General features: G+C 39.0%; 1 protein-coding gene across 1 annotated transcript in view; it reads right to left on the bottom strand.

The window, feature by feature from the left end:
• Window positions 1–17,811, bottom strand: part of LOC134801171 (disintegrin and metalloproteinase domain-containing protein 12-like) — a 107,777-nt gene that overhangs the window by 23,273 nt on the left and 66,693 nt on the right. Inside the window, exons 2-5 of the mRNA XM_063773718.1 lie at window positions 5,193–5,284; window positions 3,632–3,787; window positions 2,730–2,862; window positions 435–598 (exon numbers count right to left, since the gene is read on the bottom strand). Of these exons, the coding sequence (XP_063629788.1) occupies window positions 435–598; window positions 2,730–2,862; window positions 3,632–3,787; window positions 5,193–5,284 (545 nt within the window). The remainder of the gene's footprint in view (window positions 1–434; window positions 599–2,729; window positions 2,863–3,631; window positions 3,788–5,192; window positions 5,285–17,811) is intronic.

Genomic DNA, 17,811 nt, shown 5'->3' with positions numbered 1-17,811 from the left:
TAATTCTAACGAAATTTACGACTCCCCAACCCAGCATACCCACGTTTCATTGTCCTTGGGTGTTCATATGATGACACACAAGTTTTTAATATTTATATGCCAACGAGAAATTAAAGTATACGTGTATTATGTAGTACGAGTATTACACGAGATTACACATTATACAGGAGAGTCATTCAAAAGCTATCTACACCAGCAACCTGAGCTGTACGTAAGATGCTAAGTGCTTCACCTGACTACTTTGTTTTGTTGTTGAAAGCTGCCATGCACATCAAAATTTGACCATACTCGAGCTCAAATAACTTGAGCTTAAAACATTAGTGGGCTTAGCACGAGTGCGCTGTGACAGTATCTCGCGCGCGACTTTTTCTAAGTAACTACCTATGTAGGTACTTAAATTAGCCTAAAGAAAAGACATGCTGGGGATGACTCACCCGACTGACTCGGGATCTCTTTCTTGCTAGTTCTTCTGTCCTCTGTTGGAACAACATGGGATCGTAGCTGGAGTTGTGTGTGGTGCCGCCTTCGTAGCCACACCGGTGCTCTTTTGCTAGGTGCTCGTGAGAATACAGAAAGTGGTCCGCGTTTATATCGTTGTCTGAAAATAATAATAATAAATAAATAGACAACATGCACCGAGCTGTCACATCAGACATCTTCAAAAAGGCAATATTGCAGACTTTTTGGTGTCTCTATTTCAGTTCAGTAGTTAAATCTGAATTGATAACCACAGTCAAGAGTAACATAAACTGACGATCATTTCATACCTAAATAATGTTTAAGTCTCAATAAAACTAATACAGAAGTTCAAAATTTAACTCAGTGACAATTTGTATAGTAGAGCCTTATCGCCTTCAAGAATCAGCAGGCGTATTAATGGATGGCTTTATCCAGAGGCGTATTTACAAATTTGGCGCCCCGGGCCATTTTGATTTGCCGCCCCCCTTCATCAGTGACGATAAAGTATTTTATTTAAGAAAAAAAAAACCTGCAACAAGTACCTTTGGGGTGTGAAATAAAAAAAAACTAAACATTTACCATTACTCACATAGGCATTTACATTGTTTTCCTATGTACAAATTGGTTGACAAAATCATCAATAACGCTGTCGTAATTTAAAACGTTTGTCAGCTCAGCTTCTATATTAAGAAGAGCTAAGCTATTCAGGCGCTCTCCGCTGATAGTGGAACGTAGATATTTTTTTATTCTTTTGAGTGCAGAAAGGTGACGTCACTAATGTCACTATTCTAGATACAGATTTATATGGGCCGTTTTTGTCACTCAATGACGATGCGACCTCGTTATATTTCCCTGATCTGATCGGTGACCGGTGGGTACTGCTGGGTTTTGGCCATTGAGAATCAAGGTGAGATATGGCAGTCAGGCTGGATATAGCTAAGGAGTTCGGTCGGGTCTGGCATCGAGTCTGCTCGAGGGACTATATGTTATACAAATGGATCGCTAGCTTTCACATGAGCCGTATAGTAGACGGAAGCTGCTCCGATAGTGTGGACATTACCGCTGGCGTTGCACTAGGTTCTGTGCTGTCATTTCTGCATATCAATGATAATCATTGCTATGCAGACGACAGTAGTAGGGATGCGTATTACACAGGCCGTACCATTATCCCTCATTCTGTGGTGCTGGAAAGTCATGAAAAGTATTGTATTTGTACCTGATATCGAGAGCACTCTATCTGTACTGAGTTTCGGCATGGGATCGGAACAATTTAGTGAGATTCAATACCACGAAGACACAAGAACCGCCCGTATGTATATAGTCAGATGGGTAACAAATAATGTTAGGTACGTACGTGAAAACGCGAGCGTAGCGAGCGCGAAATTTTTTCGAGAAAATAGTAGGTACATTTTTAGGGTTTCGTACTTTAAAAGGAAAAAAACGGAACCCATATAAGATCACTTTGTTGTCCGTCCGGCCGTCTGTCTGTCTCAATATAAAGGGTCTTGACATGACAGAGGGCGGCAAAATCGACAAGGCTTGTTATTTAAATTTTACAAATAAATAGGGGAGCGACAAAATTCTGGTCGACCCTATCTGAACAGCTAATAAAATATTTTTTTGACCCAAATTTGCCGCCCCCTAAAATCTGCCGCCATAGGCTTCAGCCTACTCAGCCTAGTGGTAAATCCGGCACTGCGCCGTACTAATACTTTTGAACGAAAATGTTGCTTAATTTAGGTACTTGTTGGTAGATATTTTTAGCAATTGGTGGGGTTTGAAGCGTTCGTTTGTTTATTAATTTAAATGTCAATTAAAATATAATAAAAAATATAGCTAAGTTTGATTATAAAAGGCGCCCAGAAAAAGCCGCAAGGGGGCGGCTTCGCCGCCCCCCTGCGGCCTGCCGCCCCGGGCCATGGCCCCCTTGGCCCTATGGTAAATACGCCCCTGGCTTTATCCACGTGATAAAATAACCGTCACTTTTTAACACCACGGGATTGAAAGTGACGGACAAAGTTTTATCAAGCTATCACGTAGACAAGATCGCCCATCATATCCGTACTGGAGTGATTATATCTTCTCTCTTAACGTGATCATATTAAACCTCTCTAAGGCTAAGTGTAACCAGGTTATTAACTTTTGTGGCATCCTTTCGTCACCTATTAACTTTTCCTCTGCTTCTATTTCATTTCCGTATTTCAATATCTACAGGGAAAGGTTTAAAAGCATGGTTTATGCATTGATGTAGAAATGATTGAAAGACTGACCGTGTGCTGGTTCGATGTACCGCAGCTGTCGTCCATCGTAGATGACGCCCTTCACTCCGTGGCAGGTTGACACCGCGGCCCACGAGCCCGGCTTGCCTCGCACTCGTCCAGAATACTGGCATATATCTAGGTCCTGGAATCACGTGATGTGTGCCGTTAGCTTATGGTTAGAATAGATAAATAAAAGTACATCAAAATGTATTTTTCTAAGAGATGTTTCTCCTCTGTAAGCCGCCTGGGTTAAACACAGCTTTCAAGACAAATGAGATGGAAAAATGATCTGATACTCACAGACCATGCCTGTCTGGTTCTTACAAGTGTGTAAGTACGAAAATGACGCATGACACGACAGGCGATAAAAACACGACTAAGCTATTCGTGCCACAGACCTGTCATGGACAAGATGGATTAGGTTGTCTTTGTCCCAGCCTAGTGCGGATTGGGAGCTTAAGAGTCCGCAGCAACAAGCTCGGTTCTCCATACTGTAGTTACGCTCTCATTTTAAAACGACTAGCCAGATTGCTCTGAAATTCATTCAGTCGACTTTTATAACTAGTCTACAATGCCCACCTCTTTCTCTGGCACGTGCACTTTAGTCCGGCCACCTTGCTGGTAGCTCAGCGAGTGTCCCCGTGGCACCAGCGCCTCGTTCAGTCGCAGGGCTAGCTCGTGCTCTTCGCCGTCTATGCTGTTAGCTACTATATGAGCCAGAGTGAGAGTCATACTATTATCTCACCTCTTTCTCCGGCACATGAACCCTGGTCCGGCCACCCTGCTGGCAGCTCAGCGAGTGTCCCCGCGGCACCAGCGCCTCGTTCAGCCGCAGGTCTAGCTCGTGCTCTTCACTGTCTATGCTGTTAGCTACTGTATGAGCCAGAGTGAGAGTCATACTGTTATCTCACCTCTTTCTCTGGCACGTTCACTTTAGTCCGACCACCCTGCTGGTAGCTCAGCGAGTGTCCCCGCGGCACCAGCGCCTCGTTCAGCCGCAGGTCTAGCTCGTGCTCTTCACCGTCTATGCTCACTGTTAGCGTCACCTCTGGATGATGTGAACCCGTCTGAAACGTAAACAAAAAATATGTTAAGTGACCAGCCCTGGTAGTTACCAGTCCAGGTACAAGTTACGATTTTACAGATGAAATCTAGCCCCTGTTTGGATGTTTCACTACGCTGACAATTGTCGCTTGTTATGGATATTCCCCATATACTAGGTAGAGTCCGGTTAGTACGACTTCGCATATAACAACCAACCGCTTATAGCGACGTAAGTATAGGCACTTGTTTGGTTTCAGTATGAGCTAGTATGAAAGTACAACCGTTTATTACAACTCCGCTTATAACGACCGATCGCTTTTAACGACGGAAATTGACTCAAAATCCGTCCATCAAGTCCGGTTACAACGACGAGCGACGTAGTTTTTACAAATAAATTGTTGGTAAGAAGCTTACTCCGTCCCGCGCACACAACTCCCGTCCCCCCTTTGCTTATACGTAGCAAGATGAAAATAGTCCTGTGATTTTTCGTAATCTTGCAAATTAAATAAAACCAAATTCCCATTATTCAATTGAGCTTAAACTTCACATACCTACATAATTATGTAAGTTGGGTGACAATGCAATATTTTGGTAGGTACCTTCGAGCTCATCTGATGATGGACACAGGAGGTGACCATAGGAACTGTGTGATAAAACAACGTCATCTTAATTAGATCCTTAAAAATTACGACTTTTTATTTTACGAGATTCGAGTAATTTGCGGATGACGAGTGAGTAGGGTTTGCAATCCGGATCCGAAATGTATGAAATTATCCGGATCTGGATCCGGATCCGCGGATATTCCCATACATTTCGGATCCGTCGTGCAAACCCTACGAGTGAGTACGCGTACCTTGAAAAGTGGCTTCTAAACACACCAGTCTCTCCATTTAAGACAAAGTATTGTAATACCAACGTAAATAAATATTTTAAAAGAAATGTTTTTGTTTCTTTGATTGTCGTCAAGTATTAATAAATACAAAATTATGTAATTATTTTGATTAAAAATATATATTAAAATTGGCAGTTCGTTTAGTGCGACGTCCGGTTAGTACGACGTAATATCAGCGGTCCCTTGGGCGTCGTTATAACCGGACTCTACTGTACCTATAATAAACACTAGAAAATGGGTTTCCTTTTAAAAAAGGGAAGTACAAATCAAAAGAAACAGAAGTTGGAGAAACTCAAACTACTTGTTATTAAGGAAAACGTTCAATAGGTATCCGATGTTAAATCATCCGAATAGCAAGAAGACGGGTCATTAAAATAGTTATTTGTTTACATACTTACCTTTCTTTTAAGAAAGAAAGAATAGTTATTTATTCGTTATGAAATACTTATAGGTACCGGCGGCATAGCGGTATTTTTTTAAAGGAAATGTTGAATAATTTAAAATAATTATGACTACTTGATATCATGGGCACTCACCTCATCTTGTGTCGTCGTAATTTCTCTTTTCGTCCTAGTGTGGTGAAATTTCGGCCTAACTATACTATGTTTACTGAAGTCTGAAGAGGGATCTGAAACAAGACAGAAATTGATTATTAGAAGGAGTTTGACTGCTATTGTCGAACAGTAAGAAAAATAACGTATAACATAAAACAATAAGATATAATATGTACTTGTAATTAAAGTTACATACATATACAAATGTATAAGAGTACGATTTCCATCCTTTGTTGGCGGAAGGGTTAGGTTTTTCTTATAACTATAGCGGTTTATCAAGAACTCTTCCTTATTGATGACAATGGTGACACCCAACCAATGGATGGCAACTTCAATCTTATTTTATGCTAACAACAGTCAATGGTGATGGTGACTTTTTTACAAATGCACTTGTATATTATATATTATTTTTAATTGTGAGTCGTTATTTTAACAATAGTAAAAAGACTAAAAAGACTTGCTAAATAGTAATGATTAACAACATGTAAGGAAACTTTATAGCGACATCATAAATAAATGCAAATGCAGTAGGAAATGGCTGTTGCCAAGAAAGAAAATGAATCAGAATCAGAAGACAACGTAACTTACTAAGAAGCAGGAAATACGTACAAAGATATTCTTTGTATCTCTTCAAGTAATATTTCACATAACACTTGGTAATCTATTTAGGGTTCCGTATCCAAAGGGTACAAACGGGACCTATATTTATTCCTAAGACTCCTGTCCGTCGGTCTGTCCGCCTGTCTGTCTGTCACCAGGCTGTATCTTATGAACCGTGATAGCTAGGCAGTTGAAATTTTCACAGATGTAGCATTTCTGTTGCTGCTATAACAACAAATACTAAAAACAGAATCTAATAAATATTTAAGTGGGGCTCCCATACAACAAACGTGATTTTTGCCGTTTTTTGCGTAATGGTACGGAACTCTTCATGCGCGAGTCCGACTAGCACTTAGCCGTTTTTTTGGAATATGCCAAGTTTTTTTACAAAAATATTTATGCGTATGGCCCGTATGGGTATTGTACCTATACCTACATTAACTAGCAATGTGTATGCGCACCTTAACAATACTTAGATCCCAAGGTTGCTAAGTGTGCGTCTTATTGTTCTATTGTTATATGCATTTATAGAATCCTAATATCCCCTTCTGTTAGCTATAGTTCGTTTTTTTTAGCATAAGAAAGAAGGTAAGCGATCTTGACATGTCTTTTAATTGAAAAACGCTTTTTAAAAATCAGTAACTATTACTTATGAAAACATAAGAATATAAATGATCGTATTAGATTCATAATTGTTACATATTTGCCGTGACTTATTTTTAAAACGTGTTTTTCAATTAAAAGACACATCAAGATTGTTTACCTTTTTTCTAATGCTAAAAAAAACAAACTATACTTTAGCACATACATTTGATACACCGCAATGAAAACTGGCAGTTTTGTATGAAAATTATAACAAAGTTTTCATTCCTCTTGCGTTATTGACACGCGAATCTTCCATTCATACCTATACTTTAGGGGTAGGGGTTTGCACCCATTATTAATTTGACTACGTGTCCTTTTTTTTTCTCTAACCAAAAAAGTGCTCAACTGTCTAAGGCAGCGGTCGGCAACAAGCGGCCCGCGGGCCGCATTGCGGCCCGCGAACCTCTCACTTGGGCCCGCGTGCCTCCCTGGTTATTTTGTATGTGATATTGACAAACGACAATATTTGAGCAAGTTATAAATATTAACAAAGTGTGGCCCGCGTCAATTTCGGTAACTACTGTTTGGCCCTTGGCTGCTAAAAGGTTGCCGACCGCTGGTCTAAGGTAAGCCGGCGGGAATCGAGTTCTATGTACATTTCGTCATTGCGACCTATACAATAAAATTAAGCAAACCTACAGGCCTATTATGGATGGCTTTATCCACGTGATAAAATATCCGTCACTTTTTAACAGAGCGCGATTGAAAGTGACTGATAGTACGGATACCGTTTTATCACGCTGTCACGTAGACAAGAACGACCATTCTATCAGTACTGCCTTTAAGTATGTTTATCAAAATGTCATATTAAATGTATTATAATATACCAAGTATTGATTGTATTAGTCCTTGCTATTATCATGAATATATTGCAAGGCTCAAAAACAGGAACAGAAATGCAGGATACAAATATCCTGCGAGCTGTCATTTCCTTCTGCATGTTTACCCAGTTTGCCACGCGATATTACGCGGATATGTAGGTCGTACGGAGATATATCTTTCATGTACCCGATATTTAACAAACTGAGAGCATTAGGTAGCAGGTCTACCGGTATACTTCTACACAAATTATGGTGCAGTATACCTTTCGAATATTTTTTTTTAACTATATAAAAGGGGGAATTCCCTTTTTATAGGGAGAGGGCAGTAACGTCGCAGTCACAACTTATCAGAGGGCCTACCGCGAATACCGAAGTTCGCAAATTTCGGGCATCTTTCTCTTTTACTCCAATAGTGACAGAGATAGTTGCTCGAAATTTATGAAATTCGATTTTCACGGTTATTGCCCTGTATCCTTAATTTTTTGGAAGAGAAGAAACAACTTTTGTTTTCTGTAGCCTTCCTACTTTGGCATATCGCCAGATGACAACCAAAACTCACTAATTACCATCACAAGTTCATAGCCATAGTGAACCGTATTAGTACCTAAATAAGGTTGATTTTTGTTTAATTATTTTTTGGTAATTAGTGAGTTTTGGTTGTCACCTGACGATATATCCTGTTGGTTTTAGTGTCTTAAACCACTAGCAAACTTGTACCTATACCTAGGTACCTATTGTTTTTTATGCACGCAGCTTTAATATTACCCATGAATGGATTTGGTCCGGGTACCCCACGCGTCGCGTCCAATTTCGGCGTAACCCAGTTACGCGTTATTTTTACGCGTTCCCTTACGTCACTTTACCGCGGGTTATGCAAGTTGTTAGATTTACGCGAAATGCAGTTATTGGTTACGTTACGTTTCATTGAGTTGCGTGAGATGCGATTGCAGTAATAAGTTACATTTTGCATGTTTGCTGCATTACAATTGTACAATGTAACGTGCGCTACCGCGGCATAAATTGGCCTGAAAATTAAATATAAATATAAATTTAAAAATTACTTTAAATTACAATTTATATTGGTCCTTGCGGCCGATTTAAGAAATAGATTCAAAGAAAGAGTTATGGTTCAATTTCGATCTCACTGGCAGTCATTTAATCTACAAATAAGAGTGGGGCACATCATAAATGACTGTTTATCACAAAAGCTTGTAACTTGTAATACGAGCGGATGTCACTTTTTGACATATTTTGTTAGAAAGGGACTTCCACTTGTATTACAAGTTACAAGCTTTTGATAAACGGGCCCTTGGAGTAAAAAAAGGTTTTATTCAATAAATTATTCAGTTCCAACAACGGCACAAAACCTGAGGACGATTATACTTGTCTTACAAAAAAATGTTTTGAGTGTTTTGACACAATCCCACGTTTATGCACATGTACATATGCTTCAAAACCAACATTGATAATGAAACTAAGTATATATAAACATTATTAAACATCCGTTATCCCGCAGCGTCCTCGAGTCCTGGTCTCAAGCGCTCGGTGTCCCGATTACTGATAACGAATGATTTACGGAGACTGTTCCCTGTTCTGATATGAGAGCAAGTATACGTGAGATACATTACCAGCCTTGTTTACTTACATGCAACCTTAGAGCTAATAACTGGAGTCGCCTTTAAGAGCTTACCCCTCTGCCGAAAAACTTGCACAATTGTGCAAACTTTTGTGTGGACTGACATGGCTATTTGTACGTTACGAATCATGTAGAAATAGCAATACATTTGACGTCCCCTCTCCCGCAAAAATCGGCAGAATGTTTCGTACAGAAAATGACAGCCATGACGTCTCCAGTTACTAAATGCTCTAAGCATGCAACAAATGTTTCAATCCGAAGTTTTGAAGAAACCAGGTCTTGGCGTTTCCAACATCATCCAGATCGACTATTAAACTATATATATATATATTATAACTGTCTGAAATATCGGACATCTTAATTTAAAACCAACACCAAGAAAATAATGAATACATGACGAAAGTCAGTTCTCGATAACCAAACAATTCAACAGGCCGTTCTCTTTCAATTTTTAGAACTTCATCAATAATTAGAATTAGCATTTGTATTAAGAGTAAGTATTAAATATTAGCAAGAGTAAGTACATATATATGTTCGACTCTTTCTTCACTAACTTATTAATTATAAACCTATATTACGACACCTTGTCTTAAATGGAGAGACTTGTGTGTTTAGAAGAAGCCACTTTTCAAGGTACGCGTACTCACTCGTCATCCGCAAATTTCTCGAATCCCGTAAAATATAAAGTCGTAATTCTTGGGGATCTAATCAAGATGACGTTGTTTTATCACACAGTTCCTATGGCCACCTCCTGTGTCCATCATCAGATCAGCTCGAAGGTACTTACCTACCAAAATATCTATTGCATTGTCACCCAATACTTACATAATTATGTATGTGAAGTTTAAGCTCAATTGAATAATGGGAATTGGGTTTTATTTAGTTTGCAAAATTACGAAAAGTCACATGACTATTTCATCTTGCTCCGTATAGGCAGAAGGGGGAGGGTAGTTGGATGCGCGGAACGGAGTAAGCTTCTTACCAACAATTTATTTGTAAAAACTACGTCGCTCGTCGTTGTAACCGGACTTGATGGACGGATTTTGAGTCAATTTCCGTCGTTAAAAGCGATCGGTCGTTATAAGCGGAGTCGTAATAAACGGTTGTGTTTTCATAGTAGCTTGTACTAAAACCAAACAAGTGCCTATACTTTCGTCGCTATAAGCGGTTGCTTGTTATATGCGGAGTCGTACTAACCGGACTCTACTGTATATATGTTCGACTCTTTCTTCACTAACTTATTAATTATAAACAAGACCGAAGTGATCCCATAAGCGTTCCGTGAACAAAGTTTTGTATGGAACACTAAAAAACCAAAACACGAGTAAAAAACACACGGTAAACTGTCTCAAAGTCGTTACTAGGTACATTATTAATTTTATTGTTGGGCAAGAACTTGTATTATCGTTCCTGTCATAAACCGATCTGGTCATATCTAATTTGCGACCACTACATAACAGTTATAAAGACATAAATATAACTTATCCGCGTAGATATAAGTATGGCGTTTCCAGAGCAACTTTCTATAAAAGTACTGAAACTTGTTCAAAAGGAGATAACAAGTAAAGTACATATATAAGGACTTGATACAGAATATTCTATTACGGGCGTACGGTGGACGGAGTTATCGACATGGTAAAGTACCTGTCACTTTTTAACACCGCGCGATAAAAAGAGATGGACACTGTTATTATCACGCTGTCACGTAGACAAGTACGACCAATCATATCCGTATCGGACATCAGTAGCCGATTCGCATTGCTTTCAATCACACGCTTATAGAGTTCGACTAAGGTTATATACTTTGCACCGACTTGGATAGAATAGAGTGAGGAAGTGCATTATAAACGTCATATTTTTATAGAAATTTGACATTAATGATAACATTGCATGCAGAGTTGGCTTGGCCCGACTTTACGACCAATGTACCAAAGCGGATCTGCATGCCGCACCGGGGGAGAAAGAAAATGAGAAATTAACCAATAACTGACAACGCTAGTATTTAATAAATTCTTCAAAAAGCAAGAAAACTTGCTTTATATCCCAAGGTAAAACAATTGGCGTGGGATCAAATTCCTCTTAACCCATCCTATCAATACAACCAAAGAGAAAACTTCTTTCGACTGCCTATTTATTGGTTCTACAATAGCCAATTTCTCGCTATTGTACCTACTTACCTCCAATTGTCTTAATCATACCGTGGGTTTATTGGATTAGGTTTTTATTGTGTGTATATTAAACATAACAACTTAAGAAGCACACAATTGAATGCGACTTTGAACTTCAATTTACAAACGTGTGATGAACACATCAAATCATCAGTGTTATGGCCCACTCCAGTCTATTTCACCGATATTGGTCGGTTGCACCAAGCCGTCTGTCACCATTCAAACGTTCGCAAAATTTTATTGTATGGGAAGTTTTATAGATATCAGCTGCGTGACGTACATCAGTCTGTTAACTGCGGTTGGTGCAACTGGCCCAATGCAATTCAATTGCGGCATTTGATCGATTGATTAAATTCGTTGCTCCTACTTAGCCAGCAATTATCTCAAATCGCGTGTGATTTGTTGCAACGTTTGTAGAGGCCTTTACAATGAACGCGTAGGTACAATAGGTACAACTTTAATACGACAAATTATATATCGACTTATCGATTTTGCGACAAACGCTTGTAGAAATCAACTTATTTATGTGCGAAACATTATGTTCCGTCTTTAAATTGTATATATGACTGACTTTAAACGGGCTACATCGCTAATGTTAATAGTAAGGATTCCCCGGTAATATACATATTGTAGGTATTTTAACATAACGAACATACCAATTTCGCGATTGTTTTGTTCGAGTCTCCAGTTTAATTAGTACAATCAGTCTAGCGACGCGTATGGGACCAATTTATTCGTATGAAGATTATGAAGGTCTTTCCAATATAATGTTTTGAATAAGGCTATCTAGCTTACTTTAAATACCTTGGAACAGGGGTTTAGCAAATAGGTATCCAAGGTTTTTTTTAAATTTCTCATTTCAATTAATTTTCAACACCAGGATAAAAATTGACATTATGTAATTAATAACAAATTATATCGTTAAATAAGCGTTACATAAACGAAAAGCTGCGTCATTTCGAATGATTGAAGAACCTTCATGAACATGAAGCTTGTCAACAACAACAACACAACTTCCGAAATGGCGTACAAAACAGCCAATTCGAATATTTGCGTTAGCTAACCAAAAATACATGATTTATGTTCTAAAGCTTACTGTTCGAGTAAAATCGAAGTCATAAAATACAAAGCACTTAGGTTTATGTGTCCAAACTGCAATTTCAATAAAAACTTTCTACGTTTGGACACTATTTCGTCTTTATATGATTTTTGGTCTACTCAGTCTAATGTGCGCTTTCTATCTAGTTTTATGATTACTCTTAGGTACTAAAGTAGTTAGTACCTAAGTGCTTAGGGCTAGATCTAGTTTAGAAGTATGAATCACCATTTCTTACATTCTTGTCCTTAAATACAACAAAGAAACTTTGGAATTAGTATTAGCACCGTTCGGATTCTTTGTCGAGTTCCTTGTGTTCTAATTGGAATTGTTTCAAACTCAGTTGTATCTTGAAAGTTTAGTTCGTTGCTGGAAGCTGGAAGTATTGTGAAAGACAATACACATTTCGTTAGAAATACTTTATTTTATTTGATTCTGCATCTTATTGTGTGACAACGGAAGATGTTTACACAAACTAAAGGGGTTAGTTAAGTCCACCTTGAAACGGTGGCGTTCTTTCTATCCTTTTCATTATTTAGCTTCACACCCGTGACCGTGAGTGAAAGAGTACCAATGTATTTCAACGTTCCTTTGACACATTTTGGTCACAACAACACCACCGTTTTTATGTCTCCGGTCACGACGTCCATAAAACTGAAAAGCATAATGATTTTAACAATGGGGTTTTTGGTATTCTATTTAAGTAAAAGGTATTCTATTTTATATTGTAAAGTGTCATTCTATATTCAGAGACAATTTCAATATGGCGGTTTGTTTAGGTACTACATAGTTAGCAAGTTCCATAGAATCATACTTTAGATTTGATCTTTTGACAGATAACGTGTGCGCCATCCATGTAGCTGGACATCCAATAATTGTATTGTGATATGACCCGACTTTTATGTGGGTATTTGCCTAGGTATTTCCAGTATGACAAGACCGTTTCGCGAATTTTAAGTTTGTTCTGTTTGTTTGAAATAGGTATACACATAAATACAAAGAAAACATCCATAACTCAGGAACAGACGTTCACGATGAACACACAAAAAATCCCTTACCAAAATTCGAATCCATGATATCCAGTTTCGTACAAGCCATAGAATAGAAGCCAAAAATTAGGCATCTTCCCTTCGACAACGTAATATTTTGTGTTGTACAGATGTAGTGCATAATTATTTTCCATCGTATTTTCTCGGAAACGTTCGTATTTGTCATCCTACTTCAGTCAACCTCAGTACTTTTTGTACCGAGACTGACAGAAATAGCCAGACACGTTCGTACGTTTCCGTGAAAATACGATGGAAAATAATTATGCACTGCATCTGTACAGTGTGTGTCCCGCCCATTACAATTCGCTGCGCACACGGCCAGACGGCGTGAGTAACGCCGGTGCATAATGCATTTTATGCATTTTAACGACACGCATCGACCCATGACCCCTGCTTAAACAGTTACCAAATCATTGTGTCTAGGCTGTGAGCTTGTGTCTAATACAACTTGACCTGAGGGCCTGCCGCGAACCACGTTCAACGTGTTACCTCCCTGTCACACTTACGTACGAATTTACAAGTGCGACAGAGAGGCAACACGTCGAACGTGGTTCGCGGTAGGCCTTCTGAGGGAGTATGGTGGACACGGTTGTCGGCGATTACAGTAATATTGCACTGAGAGAATTATGTATTGTCCTTCTCTCTTTATAAATCAGATTCATATGATACTGGCGACGTTGACGCCCCGCCCCACAGGCTAGTCCAATGAAATTCTTGAATTTGAAACATTAAATATAGTCTACTGGCCACGGACCATCTCCAATGTTAAACTATGGGAACTGACTGGCCAAAACCCTTTAGCTAAGGAGATACTTCTGCGGAAATGGCGCTGGATAGGACATGTTTTACGAAGGCCAAACAATCACCTATCCAAGCAAGGGCTGACCTGGAAAATTCCCGGAAAAAGAGGACAAGGTCGCCCACGTACCACCTGGAGGCGCACAGTGGAAAAAGAGGCGGCATCAGTTGGCCTCGGCTGGGCGGAGCTGGAAGAGGCCGCGCTGGACCGCGAAGAATGGAAATCCCTTCTGAGAGCCCTATGTCCCTGATGAGGGATAACAGGATATCATCAATCAATCATCATCAATCAGGGCTCCACTAAAAAAGTTTTTTTTTTAATACAACCCCTCAAGTGGTGAAAGTGATTGTTGACATTAAATTAAAGATATTGCATCTATGTATAATAATAAATCAGCACTCTGAGATCAGTTCAGTGATCATCTCATCAATGTCGGTCTTTAATTACATTGGATGCAGGTCCGCTCGCCGCTATCTAGCTCATACACTGTAACCACGAGCGGATCCACACCAGTGTGCTAACCGCGTATACTGGTCAGACTAAGACGATATTCTGTGACAAGTATTAAGAATAACACCCCATGACGGTCCAACCCTCCCAGATATGCATGACCTACAACAGTGAGTAGCAACATTCAAACCAGGGCTCTCATCATTATGGTGGCGTTATAGCGTCTGCCGAACCTTGACCAAACCTGGTTAGCATTTGAATCGAAACGGATGTTAGGTTGACAAAGAAGTGAATCATGTGGATGCAGTCCAAATATTTGATTAGGATTCTTTTGTCAATCAGTTGTATGCGATCGATTCAAAGTTAAGGTGGGTCACGATCTCATTTATGATCGAATTGATTGAAATTATTATGATGTACCCAACAGCAATAAGCGGAGTAGCGTTCCAGTAGAGTTTTGATTACGCTTTTTTAAACGCGTTGGGCGGACAGAATAACTCCAGAGACAAACGCCACATTTGCAGGCTAGCATGCACTGGGCCCAAGACAGAGCGGCTTGGAGAGCACTGGTGAAAAGTGTCCACATTCGTCACGTCCCTCAGCCATAAGGATACGACGAGGAAGAAGATGAAGAAATTAAAAAAATAATAATATAAAGTTGTCAAATATGTTCCGTAACCCACAGTTTCTAATATTCAGCCAAGACTGGAAGTAAACTGTATTTTATGTCAAATATTTTTGCTTTCTCCCCGTGGGCCATGTAAGTGTGTCTTAACCTCCCGAGACCTGAGACCCAGAAGCAATTGTTTTGTTTTTGAAATTGGAACCCTTAGTTACACAACAAAATTTCAAAATAGATTTTTAATACAGTAAAATTATACATTTAGCGTTTGCGTCAAATCCGGTAGTTCTGATTTTTTGCAGACTTCTTTATGATGTTGGTCCAATGAATAATCCAAGTTGGTGACCTCGAGCGCCTGAAAAAATTTCGGTTTTTGTTTAGTTTTGGGCGATTCTAACCCTAAAGGACTAGTTTTTGACCTTTCTTAGACGTTTTTAAAGAAGACTGAATTTGCTACAATACGAGATTAGAACTGTCTCTGTAGATTGAATAGTTTCCGAGATAAAGGCTTTCAAAATTTAGATTTTTTTGAAATTGAGCCCGTAAGCTAAGTGAGTGCAGTGAGTATGCACTTTTGACACAGGCGATGGCGCTTGGCACGATTGTTCCTAAGGTCAAACAAAGCTGATTTGGCGCGGTAGCCACGATATCGTACCGTGCCTACCCCCCAAAAGGGAGGGGAAAGGGTCGGATCCCCAGGTCCAATGTAGGCCATAATTCTTCCTGCTCTTAGGGGCTATTCATAAATTACGTCATTTCAAATTAGGGGGGGGGGGGGGTCTGGACATCGGATGATGGTAGCATGACGTAGGAGGAAACGGGGTCATTCGAAGCATGATTTTTGGATGATTTTAGGGGGGGGGGGGTCCAAAATCGTCAAAAATCGATGACGTAATTTATGGACAGCCCCTTAGCAACTAGGGCAAGTTATATATGGTTTTCATATAATTTAGGGCTTCCTTATTCTATAAAGTATCACTTCAAAGCAGGCATTCATACATTTTTTTGTAAAAATAAGAAGCGGATTGAGTGACGATTTCCATAGAAATGTAATTATGGCCAAAGTCAAAAGTTAAAAATCTTTAAAAAAACACTTAACTTGGCGTTTTAAAAGTATGAATATAATGTTTTCATCAAAAGAGACAGTTCTAATCTGGTATTGTAGCAAATTTAGTCTTCTTTAAAAACGTCTAAGGAAAGTACTATCAAAAACTAGTCCTTTAGGGTTAGAATCGCCCAAAACTAAATAAAATCCGAAATTTTCGCAAGTTTTTCGATTTTTGACAAAGTTGCGTTCGGCGCTCAAGGTCACAAACTTGGATTATTAATTGGGCCAACATCATAAATAATACCGGATTTGACGCAGAAGAGCCACGTTACAAAATTCTACAATTTCACTGGATTATTTGGAATATGTACAAAAAATTGTACGCAGGGACTTAGGATGTTAAAACACAGTTTGAGGTTATCGGACGTTTAGTCTCGCATCTAAATCAATGTTGCACGAAACAAAGGCGTAATTATAATTACCTCAATCTCCATTTTGCATACAAATATTTGTCCCGTTGCGGACATTGAACCATTCTTCTTTTTAAGGTTTATTTGTTTTGTAACTTTTTCACTTCTAAATTCAACTTTAAGTTTACTAAACTAGAGTTTTATTTCAGATAATGTTTATATGTACTACATATGGGAACATCAAGATGCGTATATTTGAAGCTGAAGAATAAGTGTCAGGGTACTTGTTCGAAATTTTGCGCGATCTTTGTGCGCAAAGAAAAGCAATACGTACAAGTTACTATCCGGAGTATCCGTTATTCCGAACTAGGAACAGAAAAAAAAATGTAGAAGGCATAGAGCCAAGTAAATCGTGACAATTTCACGAAATACACACCGTTTTTCTGTGTCTGTTATTTTATGGACCTGTACGGTTACCATCAGTTTGTCACTGACATAAACGCCGTCGAGAACGTAATTTACTTTCTATACATCTCGCTCGCACTCGCATATTTACTCGCAAACGGGATGTATAGAAAGTAAATTACGTTCTCGACGGCGTTTATGACAGTGACAAACTGATGGTAACCGCACTGTTAATGGATCAAAACTAACCTCTAGACGTTTATTACACTAATAAATGTAAAAACTCACAAAACAAGTAAATTTTCAAAATAGTTCAGTTAGTATGATCGGAAACATTCAATTTACGAAGAAGCTTAGCAGCTTGACCTAACATGCCCTTGGTTCTAAAAATATACCGTTTCAACAACAGTGTCTGGAGTTAAATGCAGTTTGTTAATTGCATGTGCGGACATTACATCAGACGTCAAATGTCTAGTTAATATTTTTATGACCCCGACAAAAATAAATAAACCCGAGAGGTAAATATGGGCCACATTCAGGCCAATATTTTGCGATTTCGGATTTGTTCTATAATAAAAAATACTAAGTTTAACATCACCTACATTATCCATCTCGAGGACTCAGAGAAAGGATTGAAACACCCTGTATCCCCAACTCGATTAACAATATCTATCTATACATACCTCCCTACCCTCTCTACCCATGTCCTTTGAGTATTTAGTAACTGAAGACGCCATGGCTGTCATTTTCTGTACGTCAAACGTATGGCTATTTGTAGTATTTGTACATGATTTGTACGTTACGTACAAATAGCCATGCCAGATAAACGTCAGTCCATACAAAAGTTTGCAC

Source organism: Cydia splendana, chromosome 21 (assembly GCF_910591565.1).
Source record: "Cydia splendana chromosome 21, ilCydSple1.2, whole genome shotgun sequence".
Lineage (NCBI taxonomy): Eukaryota > Metazoa > Arthropoda > Insecta > Lepidoptera > Tortricidae > Cydia > Cydia splendana.
This window is presented reverse-complemented; position numbering and strand designations above follow the sequence as displayed.